The sequence below is a fragment of the Cebidichthys violaceus genome, unplaced genomic scaffold (assembly GCF_023349555.1).
Source record: "Cebidichthys violaceus isolate CVI_PGR_0920_01 unplaced genomic scaffold, fCebVio1.0.p SCAF_17, whole genome shotgun sequence".
In the NCBI taxonomy this organism is placed as follows: Eukaryota; Metazoa; Chordata; class Actinopteri; order Perciformes; family Stichaeidae; genus Cebidichthys; species Cebidichthys violaceus.
Window position 1 is genome coordinate 3,085,255 of NW_027176340.1, and position 13,106 is coordinate 3,098,360.

General features: G+C 40.5%; 1 protein-coding gene across 1 annotated transcript; it reads right to left on the reverse strand.

The window, feature by feature from the left end:
- Window positions 1-52: 52 nt before the first annotated feature.
- On the reverse strand, window positions 53-12,392 carry slc6a11a (solute carrier family 6 member 11a). The gene is made up of 14 exons (XM_068711696.1): window positions 12,218-12,392; window positions 7,926-8,060; window positions 7,693-7,833; window positions 7,402-7,489; window positions 5,463-5,595; window positions 3,135-3,269; window positions 2,946-3,049; window positions 2,562-2,686; window positions 2,244-2,356; window positions 2,004-2,141; window positions 1,608-1,710; window positions 1,323-1,423; window positions 936-1,106; window positions 53-724 (listed from the first exon to the last, which is right to left on the reverse strand). The coding sequence occupies exons 1-14, from the start codon at window positions 12,390-12,392 to the stop codon at window positions 611-613; spliced, it is 1,776 nt and encodes a 591-aa protein (XP_068567797.1). The 3' UTR covers window positions 53-610.
- Between the last annotated feature and the right edge of the window lie 714 nt (window positions 12,393-13,106).

Genomic DNA, 13,106 nt, shown 5'->3' on the forward strand with positions numbered 1-13,106 from the left:
TATAGATTAAACAAACAGCATAGAATGTGTTAATTAGTGTGCTTTAGAGGTAATTTTTTTTTTTTTTTTAAACCTTTGGTCAGAGCCATGCTAGCTGTTTCCCTGTTTACGTTTTTTTTTTTTATGCTAAGCTAGGCTAATTGGCTACTGGCTGTAGTGTCACATAAACCGTGCAGACATGACAGTATCATTGATAGAGATATCAAAAATATCCCTTCTCTCTCTCCTCCGTTCCTGAGTATCACTATCAAATAAGAGTAAAAAAGCCCCCCCACCCCAAAAAAGAAATCGACATCCCGCTTTTCGTGCTTGTAATAAATGTAGACCTATTCTTTGATTTTGAAACAGCCATGTTGTTATTCAAGAATGATCCTTTGCTTCAGTGCCATAGTTTCCAGTCACTACAGCGATTCGACCATGAGATTGACAGTCAATCAAGCTCCTTGACTTAGTCGACTATGCGGGGTCACCCCTATTAGAAATTGAATATACTGTAAACCTTAACCACACCTTAAAACAAAAACATATGTAAATGAATACTACCCACCATAACCTGCTCTAACCAAAATCAAAAGTTATTATTTTTTTTTTTTAAAGGATTGGCATTTCATTACACGTTGCCGTCTTGTCCAGCATCCAGGGCGCGTAGTGAGGCACTTAAGCTTGCAATTTCCTTTGTCACCACTGGGAAGTCACCTGCAGGTTGGGAGGTCGTCTTGAGACGCTACAGGAAGGAATTAACATTGTCAAAGAAGAAGCAACACAAACGTTAACGCTAACACTTTACCTCTCCCAAAATGTACAACGTTACTCAGTTTTGAAAGAAATCTGTGGAATCAGAGGAAATGAAATTGCCTTTGTCCTGACGTGTTTTCTATTTCAAACTCCTGTCCCAATACAACGAACACTGACGAACACTGACAACCGCCACTGACCTGCCAGAGAGTCCCTTTTACTTTGGCCAGTTTCCAGACCATGGTCACTGGAATCATCATAAGAGATGACGTGGCCAGAAACCAGCCGATGCAGTACGCCCACCAAGGATACACATAGGAGTTGTTGAACTTCAGGGGCGTGTATCTCAGGAGCAAAAACACAAGTGTGCCCTTTAAAAGGAAGCAACTCACAATTAAACAGTGTTGGATCAATCGGAAAGCTAATTTCTATAAAGCATCCCATAGCTGTAAATGTAAACGCACCAAATGTGTCCCAGTGAATGACATGAGCTGACAGGAAGTAAACATGAACCCAAGCTGTAGCTCAGAAATAGTCTGTATACACAGAGTAAAATATCTTTTTGGCCTTCTTATTAAAACACCTACACTGCATATAAGAGGGGTTCCATACAGCCAGCAGTACTTGATCAGTGCTAGAGGTTTGTACCCGATCATGTCCTCAATGTTGTCGCAGAAGCGTTCAGCACCTTGGACAGAGACAAACACATCACGCGTAACAATACGCAGTATGTTCAATTTCACTTTATACTTCATTTATTCAAAGGTTTTATAAAAAAAAAAAAATACATAGTATGGAATTAGGACATTGGTTGAATGGTCGTCTACTCGGTGTGATGTAACATATACAAACCACTGACAACTGTTTCTCACCATAAATCCATCCGATAACCACTGACTGGAAGATCGCCATCAGAAGTAAAGTGGGGCCGCTGCAAACATAGTGATCGAAGATCTGCAGAATGTATGCGCCAGCCTAAAATGTACAGCATAATTAATTAGTATAGACACCTTGCAAAGAATTCAAAACCGCCTCACCGGATTTTGTAATGACGACACACACACACACACACACACACACACACACACACACACACACACACACAGTTGAAGACAATACCAGTGTTGCTGTCGCGGCTGGTAACAAGAAAGAAAAAGGTAGTAAAAGATAAAGTTTACATGTTGTGTATTGGGCGTTAATTGATCAGACAGCAAATTACTCTCACGTGATGAATTGCTTACGTGACCGCCAACGAATGCGCTTCTCACCTGTGACACCAACAAGAGGCCAAACACATAGCCAAAAGCACAGATCAGCAGCAGAAGAAGCTCTCTGCGAAATCCCGTTCGGATCTGGGAAGGGTAGATGTCCGACAGAGAAGTCATGATGCTTTCAAGCCCAATAAACTAGAAAACAACAGCAAGGACAAGTCAGCTTGGAGACCGGGGAACAAAAGAAGAAAACGTCGGAGGACATTTTTGGGAGACGTAAAGAAGGACGCAGCTGACCTGTCCGTCTATTCCTAACAAGATGATCATGGTGAAGAAGCACACAGACCAGACCTGGGGCCACGGCAGAAGGGTCACAGCTTGTGGGTAGACTATGAACACAAGGCCAGGGCCTGCAAAGGGAAGCCAACAAAAAGGAAGCCATTGCTGTCTGCTCAGTGCCTTTTTGTAGCAACTGTTGGCATCAATGTCAATGCTTATAATGCTTGTTCCTTACTAGCAGAAGATAAAACTGAACATTATAATAATGAAACAACTTCATATAGTCTGACAGTTTGAGGTGTTTTGAATAGGAACAGAGGAGAATCACATTCATACCTGACTCAGCAACTAAAGAAATGTCAACACCCTGTTTTTGGGACATGTACCCCAGAATTGAGAAAATGGCAAAGCCAGATATGAAGCTGGTCCCGCTGTTCAACAAGCAAAGATAGAAGGAGTCTCTGCGAATCCGAAACAACAGGCCTGTTACAAATATAACAGTAAAATGACATACAGAGCAGGCTTATAGCAACCTTGAAATGTAAGATTAATCCAAGCAAAACATGACAAAATGAATAAATGGAAGCAAACAAATGAAAACTAAGAAGACAACAGACATCCCATTTACGACGCTGACAGTGTTATATCCACAAAATGGCATGTCGCACAACAAATATTTGGATGCTGTTGGCTTAATGCAACTAAAATAGTAGCACTCACCTGTAACAGTTGTTGTTGTACTTGTTGTAGCTGCCAAGCGTAGTCAGGCATCCCAAACATATGGCATAGGAATAAAATATTTGGGTTCCAGCATCTATCCAAACCTATAAACCAGTGACAAATGATTAAACTCCTGCTCCTGCTGCAGAATAATCCAAGGAAAATTAGAACACAGGCTGAACGATATACCTGCGGGTCGGCGAGCCGTGCAGGATCGGGGTACAGGTAGTACTTGATCCCATGGAAGGCTCCGGGAAGGGTCATTCCTCTGAGAAACAGCACCGCCAACATGATGAAGGGGAATGTCGCCGTGACGTAGGGCGCCTACGTTTTAAGCAGATCATTATTTTGTTACAAATGAAAGGAAACTACTCCGTAACTATGATCATTGAAAAGTTTGTAAGAGACATTAGGATTCTTGTGACGTCAGTTGGTCATTGTTTTGGTTAGTTATGCAATACACTGCAGCTGCAATAAATTGCTTCTTGTGTGACCGCATGGGGATTTAACCTGGGAAATATTTAGCTGACCCACTGTGCGCTGGACTGCAGAAATTCTGGGCGTGTGCGAAAGTTTACAAGCGGAAAACTTGATCGACTGTAAGGCGGCTGAGGTCCAGGGTAGTTAGAGGAGTCTACATTCCAGCCAGAGGGCTCCACCCACTCCTTCAGGAGAGAATTGGGATCAGGTGTGGGAAGAGACACACCTAGAGCCGATCTCCTCATCAGGGAGGTGAATAAATCTGAAGCAGGAACGCTGATCAAGGGAGAGCATGCGGAGAGCATGCTGCAGGAGGAGCAAGGTTCCCTCCTGCCTCCATTATCTGTGTCCTCCGTACCGTCCTGTTACAAAACCTTAGGTAAGCCAAGCTGCCAATTAGGTTCAGAGGATCTACTCCTATCATTTTGATTTGAGGCACTGGGGGAAAATTAGGGAGTGGAATGTGAGGGAGTGAATCATGCTATGTAACTTTGGAGCAGAGACAAACAAAAGGGGCGGCCGTGGTTCAATGGGTGGATTGCTCCCAATAAACTAGAGGGATGGGTTAAATGTCAAATTTTGTATATGATGACAATAAACTGAACTTTGAAACAGGATCTACTGCAAACTTGTTTCATTACATTACATTACAGTCGTTTAGCAGACGCTTTTATCCAAAGCGACTTACAATAAGTGCATTCAACATTGGTAATCAAAAGAACTACTAGTCACCAGAAGTCATAAGTACATTTCCTTTTCCAAACAAGCATCTAAGAGCATGAAGCAGAGCATAACTCAGAGCCAGAGTACAGAAACAAGAGAAACAGTTGGTGCTATAAGTAATACGAATACAATAAGTGCAACAAGCTAGTATGAAAACAATAAGCGCTAAGTGGAAGGCTCAGGGTAGCACTTCCTGAAGAGGTGGGTTTTCAGCCTGATGAAAGATGGGCAGCGACTCCGCTGTCCTGACATCAGTGGGAAGTTCATTCCACCACTGTGGGGCCAGGACAGAAAACAGACGTGACCGGGTCGATCGGCCGCCGGGACCTCTGAGCAACGGGGCGACCGATCGCCCCGAGGCAGCAGAGCGAAGTGGTCGGGCGGGGGTGTAAGGCTCGACCGTGGCCTGGAGATATGAAAGAGCTGTTCCTTTCACTGCCCTGTATTCTAGCACCAGAGTCTTAGACTGGATGCGAGCTCTTACAGGGAGCCGGTGCAGAGAACGGAGAAAGGAAGTTGTGTTTCTTACGGAACAGTTTGCCAGTCAGCATTTCTGACGTGTTGAGTCCTGAATATCGAACGTCTCTAAGTTGCATAAAATGCGACCAAAGCACTTCCCTGTAATACACCCGCCAAGTTTTAAAGTAGATCGAATGAGCGGTTTGCGAGATATGCAAAGGATATACAGACAGACTGAGATTCCTTGCATGGCTATCACAAATTCGCCTCAGGGGGGCTTCAAAACCTGTACAGCGACTCACTCTAATGGCTTGTAGCCCATTTTCCAACCATAATGACAAACATCAGTTATAATAATGTCTTTCAATACTCAAGGCGTGACAAATAACGACTGCGTATTGTTCGCATACCATCGGGATTATTCCATAACTGCTGCAAACCTGTGTGTCTGTGAGCATGAGGGCCAATGTGTAATAAATAAACATAAATGGTTTGAAAAGAAAACTTCATGACTGGTTTAAGATGAGCATAAACAAAGATTTTAAAGATACTGAGGAACAATAAACTGGTTACGAAACAGTCTCATTGTAATACTAATACATCTATAGGACCTGCATAAGTAAATTGGACCATCAGCAAAAAGACTGGCTATTTTTATGTGGTTATTCTTAAGCCTGTCACTGGGTCCGATTCCCCCGCGAAATCAGACAAAATGGTTTACAGTCGCTAAATGCAGTCAGAGCTCCGGGCCCGGCAGCAGCAGCAGCAAAAGCAAAATGACTCATAGTAGCTTCAAATAAAGACAATAAACAATACATGACACTTCTGAGTCAGGATTTATCGTTTCAGTCTTACCTTTCCTGTTGATCTCACTCCCTTCCAGACACAGAAGTAGCAGATGATCCAGGCCAGAAGAAGGCACAAAGAAAGCTCCCACTGTATGTTTCCCAGCTCCTCTATGCCAGTGGATATATTGAGCACCCGTCGTCTGGAAGGACCAAAGTACCGTTAACCAATTATTTGGGGGAAATACACATTTTAGCAGATCTATGAGGCTACTATGATTGATAAGCCAAAAAGTCCAATGATGTTGAAGCTCAGCAAACTATTCATAATACATGCATGAATGTGCAATTAAAGGATTTCGCACCTTCTGTACATCGGTCTTTTCAGTGATTCTGGCTGATTAGGCCTCTTTTCAAGGGGAATTAAGGGGATGCTGTGCTGGGAGTCAGATGTAAAGCATCCTGCCCTAACAGATTAGGTCTAGTCACTCAAGATCAATGAAAACACAGTGCTTGTGTGTGTGTGTGTGTACGTGTGTGTGTGTGTGTGTGTGTGTGTGTGTGTGAGAGCTTTTGTTGCAACAAGCCAGATAGTTTAGCACTGATGGTGCATTTACGTCACATTGGATGAATGTCAGAAATGGAAAATAACTCCCACGCTTACAACTGGGAGCGGGTTCAAAATAATGTGCATAGATAGTACACTATAGTGATCCATACAACGAGATTGGGTTAACCTTTCAATGGCAAACGTTTGCCAACGTAAGGCATCCATATGTGTTTGCGCTTTCTGTAATTCTGCATCATATGGGATCTTTCTGGAAAATCGTAAATGTACGTATTTACAAGTAAGATATAGATTTAGCTCTGATGAATCCAACTTGGCTGTGGAAGCGCCTGAAAACCAAACAAAGATGGATGCCTCACATCAACCATGTCATGGTGTTACTGTCAGCACACTGTGTTTTAATCCTCACACCACCACTTCTGCAATCAAACTGCAAAAAGACTGTCTTAGTGATATGAACCCTCGCGAGTTGTTAATATAGGAATATTCAGTATATCTCATTCGCTCTGCTGAGAAGGGTTCGCCTCCAGGACTCTGAGGCGAGCAAGAAAGATAGTAGCCGACACCGCTCGCCCTACACGCAATCTCTTTGAGTCCCTTCCCTCTGGCAGGAGGCTGCGGTCCATCAGGACCAAGACCTCGAGCCAAAACCACAGTTTCTTCCCATCTGCAGTTGGGCTCATCAATAAAGCCCGGGACTCAGACGCTATACATCCCAACAACTTTTCTCTTTATAATATACTCGTTTTAACGTAGTCTTATTTGTTTACCATATTCTATTGTAAATGTTCATATTTTCTATTTAAATGATGTCATACTATTGCAGTGTTTTACTGTCGCGCCAATCACCAAGACAAATTCCTTGTATGTGTGTTGTACTGGGCAATGAACAGTTTCTGATTCTGAATATCTCGAGTTACTGGAGCTCATGATTTGACAATAGAGATAATTAATAACGATTAAAAAAAACAATTCGGTGAGTTGATGTAGTTAATGCACTCAAACAGAATGAAAAGCACAGGGCATGAGGGGAAAGGGCAGATAATTAAAATATGTGTGATATTTAGTTAAAGGGAATGCTTTGTGATTTCTAGAGTGAATGATGACATGTAGCGTTAAAGCGCTCTGAGTGGTCGGAAGACTAGAAAAGATCTAGAAGTACAAATCCATTTATCAACCCTAATATGTAAAAATTACAATATCAGCGAATCAGTCAAAGTTTACACCCGACTAGTGTTGAGCAGAGGTCTCTAGCATTCTGCTAGTGTAGGACAATACCTCAATGTGTCTCAATAATACATGATATCATTTTGGAAAAGCATTGCTTTCCGTCCCTAATAGCACACGTCCTTCCTACTAAGTTCATTTACCTTGTAATCCTTTGATAATAATATGACACATTTCTACTCAATTCAGTTTCATTTGGATAAAGAAAACTTACTGCCAGAACTCTGATACAGATGATGATGCATTCACAGGCAAGGTCCAGTTAACAGTGGCGTTAAAGTTGTTCAATACCACACAAGAATCTAAAAAACATCGAAGAATTGTTAAACAGTCAAAAGCCGGAAATGCATGCTCAAACCAGACGTGCAATGAAATAAAATGTCCCTTGTTAGTATGCTATTAAAATCAGTTGTGTTAATGATCAAACTTGATGTTTCTAATAAATGTATAACACTGTGAATTTGTAGGATAGAGAATACAGTTAGAAGAAACATATGTAATTTACCTGAATTCCATGTGTTATTACAGGTGGCCCATGGTAGCTCACCAGAGAAGGAAGAGAAAAGGTAGAGGAAAGCCCAGCCTAAGATCACGATGTAGCTGACGCATCCATACAAAATGACCATTTGGCTGGCGTATCCCATGCCTGGAAACAGTTGGAAAAGGTTAGCATTGCGTTGCCGTGGTATTTCCGTCTCAACTGGCTAAACTCCTGACACGTACGCATATACACTTCACCTTCAAACAAGGGGCAGATCTTCCTCCAGCACATGATTCCTCCCTGACTGGTGTACTGGCCCAGTGCTATCTCCAGTATGAACAGAGGAATGCCACAGACGGCAAGGAACAGGATGTAAGGAATGAAGAATGCACCTGCAAGTGTGAATAAAGCATTGTGAACATGCATATACCACATATACAAAGAGCGCCATAATCACATTCATGTTTTCTGACTATTTTTTTTTTTTGACAATCAAAGTGTGGCAAGCGTAGACCGCTAAGACGAAAAAGAACCGGATGAAAAAAGTATTAGAAATTGAATTAGATCAAGCAGCATGATGCAGCAGCACCTCTCAATTTCCAATAGTTGGATAATTAATAATAAAATGGTTGCTTGATTAGTCTTTGAAAAGAAAAAGAAGAACATTTCATGTTCAAGATGTTGACTAAAGAGGATCAACAGGAACATTCTTGAAAATAAATATAAGAAACATCTGGTTAAAGGCTAAAGTGAAGAGATAGGTTTAGCTTTATTTAAAACAATATTTAGCGAGCTGGCTTCCCTGATATCTATAGTGTCCCATAGCTGTGGGGCTTAATTGACAGAGGCTGCATCTCCAATCTTCTCTCGGCTGTTGCTGGGAACCTCCGATAAACCAGCAGCAGATGATTACAGTCTTTTTTTTTTTTTTTTAATGCAAATCGATTACAAGGGCGTTAGCGATGTAACTTGGTTCTAGTTCAAACACCTCAGATTTGTCTGGACTTTCATGGAGTCGGCATGAAACGTTAGAGAGTAAAGTGTTTTAAACGAGACTCGGATTATACTGCAGGAGTTGTGTGAGAGTTTGCAAAGAGATGTTTTGATATAGTTCAGCTGTTGTAAAAATCAATTCATCCAGGATGTTTTCAACTTTATTAAACAGAATATTTGTACTAGGCCTATAGCTAATGAATTCAATATTTATTATCATTAATTATATAATTCTACATTGTTATAGCCATCATCAGTGGTTGTATGTATACATGTATTTGTTGGCTTAATGAGTCTGAAAATGTCACCATCTTGGTTTTATCCAACATAAGGTTTAGTAGCACATGCTACCGGTCCCAGCTGTGGAGGCAGCTGCCTCTTTGCTAGGCTTATGCACTTTTGTTGCTCTTGTACGTCATTTTATGTATTTGTCTGTTGGACCCTGAGTCTGAAATAAAGTTTGATTGATTGAATTGATTTGCATAAAAACGCACGATTCAAAAGATTCCCCATTCAAACAACTGTATCATTCAAGTTTCACACCAAAGCTACATTTTCCATGACTATATTTAAACGCGTCTTGATAACGTCATAACTTACCTTCATCAAAAGTCATTTTTACTGAATTGAGCTTGAACGCACCATGATGTAACTCAATCTGAATTTAATTAATGGAACCGCTGCACGTCATAACATCCGCTGAAAGCTGTTGTTGCCAGCATGTTGCATTAACTCTTCTCCTGTCGACACGGATGTATTGTTACACAATGTACAAGATCGCATAGTAATGCTGAATATAGGCCGATAACTTGTCCCACTACGGTGGTTAAACTGTGTATCATCAGCGGTTCATGACCCCCTGGATCTTTATGTTCAAACCGCTTCCACGCTGCTGATGTAAGGCACTTTTTCTGGCAGATACAACCCTGGAGTGCCGGTTTCCCTCTGTGAGACTTGTTTTCACAGGAATACAGTTCAGGAATCAGGAAATGAAAGATATGATAGCTCAAATTGTTACCGTTATGAAACCGCGAGTTATGAAACAGCTATTATTTCCGGTAACTCCAGTCAAGCATTCAAATTAACACCCGGTGAGTAATTACATGGTTTTAAGGGTGGATTATTCCTTTAAGTGCTTTAGGAGGGTCTATTCTCAGAGGAAGCCAGTGCAGAGCAGCTAACACTGAACTAATGTGTTTTCTCCTCTGCTGCAGAGTTTTGAATGAGCTGAAGTCTCTCCGTGGTTTTATTTTGCGGGAGGCCGCACAAAAAACAAAAAAAAAAGTGCATTTCATAATTAGAGTCGGCTTGAAATAAAGGCATGCATCAGTTTGTCAAGATTTGATTTATTGATTTATTTATTTGCATTATTTCACCTAATGCGGTTTGGTTTGTTGTCTGCAGGAAAGTTCCCGTCCTGTTTTGACAGATGTTGAGTTAACAAAATGTAGGTTTGAGCCACAGACTCAAACATATGGTGACTATGTGCTGTTAATGGATTAAAGCAACCACATTCAAATGCATTTCGTAATCAGATCTAAAGGTTACAATATTGCAAATATAGCTCATGACCTTTTCAACACTGTTTGCTGTTGGTTAATCTTTGCACTACTGTTTAGTTAGTTCATGTAATACTATTCTATTCCATTGTATATATATATGTGCATTTTTATACTTAATATTTTTTATTCTTTTACTCTGTTACTTTGATTGCTTATGTTGCTTATGTTTGTTGCTGCTGTAGCAAACAAATTTCCCCTTGCGGGATGAATAAAGTATCTATCTATCTATCTATCTCTCTCTCTCTCTCTCTCTCGCTATCTATCTATCTATCTATCTCTTTCTATCTATCTATCTATCTATCTATCTATCTATCTATCTATCTATCTCTCTCTCTCTCTCTCTCTCTATCTATCTATCTATCTATCTATCTATCTATCTATCTATCTATCTATCTCTCTCTATCTATCTATCTATCTATCTATCTCTCTCTCTCTCTCTCTATCTATCTATCTATCTCTTTCTATCTATCTATCTATCTATCTATCTCTAGGGTGCTTGAAGAGAGATGTTTGACCAATCACAGGAGTGATGGAGTATGATGAAGTTATAGAACATTTTATTAGATGTCTGTATTGAATCTAACTTCACTGACTGCAGCTGTAGGAATAGAAAACCAGGGCTAATCAGCTTACAAGTCAAAACACAAAACAACTGAAATGTACAGTAACTAACATGTTGAGCGTACTAATAATACACAGTATGATAAAAGTATTAAAGTGTCTTCCTTATCTTTATGATTTCAGTGTTATGTAAGTGTCGATATCAGTTTAATTCATTGAAATGTGTTCATTGTACCGTGGCATTAAGACGTTTGTCAAAGTTCTCGTTATATACCCCATCCTGTCGCTACACAAGTGCTGGTAAAGGTCCTCCATAATACATACTGTGATCTCACGGTTCATCTGTTTTCCTAAATCAAGCACAGGAGACACATTGGACACATGTCCACTTTGGAAAGAGTTAAGAGTTGCATGGAGTTCTTTAGGAAAATCACAATTCTTTTGGAAAAAACTGGGGAAAGTTTAAATGTGCAGAGTGGCCTTAAAGCCGTTATATTGAAATTGAACTTCTTCGCAGGTCAGCTCCACAATAAAAATGGTTTCTCAGCAATTGCGACAAACAGATTTACCTGGAAGGCAAGTGTATTGTCTTCCCCAAATTAAACAAATAGCCTTTTAATGCATGTCTCCTTTTGACTTGCTGTAGATACTCTAAACTCGTCATGGAAGGGACCAGATCAGTCCAAGCAGGAACGTGTATCACCAAACTTTAAAACAATCACTTCACCATCCTGTTCACAGCGCTGAATTTCCAAATCTGCTCTAAATCTCAGGGATTCAGCAAAGAATGTGACTCTGCCCTTTGCACAATCACTGGCATTAGCTTATTTTCACAGCCTCTCATAACCTGTCACATCGCTAATCGTCAGATGGTGAAGTGGAGAGAGACAGACGGAAAGTAGGAGAGCTTTACAGTGTACGACCCTCAGGGGGTAAAGTACAGTGTTAAAAATAATAATGATGCATCTGGCAATTTATCACATAGCATAAGATAATCCTTTATTAGTCCCGCAGTGGGGAACACAGCAGCAAAGTGAACAGTGCACATGAGGTAGAGAGTAACAAAAACAAGTAATATGAATAAGTAATAAACAGTAAGAATATAAACTATGTAAAAAGTACAAAAAGTACAAGGAGTACAAAATCCAACTAAGTATAACAAAAGAACTAAAATACTAGAATAGTATATCTACAGACCTACCTAGATCTACAAAATTCTGTGTTTTCCAAGCTTAAGATTTGTCGTTGCTTTCTTTCTGTCATTCTTTTACCACCAACTTCTTTATTCCTCTAGAGGAAAGAGTTAAAAAAAAAGTTTGCATGCAATATCTGACGCTACGCAGCACTTTTTCTTTTCTTTTTTTTAAAAGTAGAAGTTGGAGTAGCAATGCTAACCTGAGAGAATAGTAAAAAAAAAAAAAAGAAATACTCACCACCACCATTCTTGTAGCACAGATATGGAAATCTCCACACGTTTCCAAGTCCAATAATAGCACCAGCCGCAGACAGGATGAACTCCTTCTTACTGCCCCATTTGCCACGGTCCTCCACTGTTTGTGAAGTAGCCTTAGGAGAGAAATGGCACATCCTGCAGAGAGAGTCTGCCATGCCGCTGAGGGAGAAGTGCTCTGATGGTGTGAGTAGGATCGATCCTTTGAGTTTCTGGATTGACTGGCCGGGGAGTTTCGAATGCAGATTTATATATGGGGTTACCTAATTGACACGGTATTTAGCCACAACGGGGACCTCTAGATGTATGCCAAAGGTTTCCACTTTCGAAACAAAAATGCTCCTCAAGCGACACACAAGAGAGTGATATATTTGGTGTGACTAATTGCCGTTTCGACATGGTATTGAAAGCTTTACAACAGGATTCTCCACCTCCACACACATATATGAATAACTGAAAAGTAGAATTGTTTTACCCGAAGCGAAACTCATTTTAACACAGTCACAAATCCAGATTAGCCTGTCAACCTGTCAACTCAATTGCAATATGAAAGGCAAGTGTATAATTATATGGTTTTGTATAAAACAATCATGAGTGGAATTTGAGTTAATAACCTTTCAAGGGAGCAGTGTTTATGTTGCTTTCCACCTGCTTCTGCTCTACAAACTTCCACCTACCAAGTTCCCTTCTTGTACAGTATAGTGTAGTGAACTCATATTTGTATAATGTTAATTTCAAGAAGGAAATGTCTACGCATTACCATATAATTACTATATGATTTTAGACTCAAAGGCTTGAAGTTAAACGCATACCAGGGCTCGAGAGGACAGAGACACGGTACATAGAAATTGTGTGTTTGCATGTGATAAACA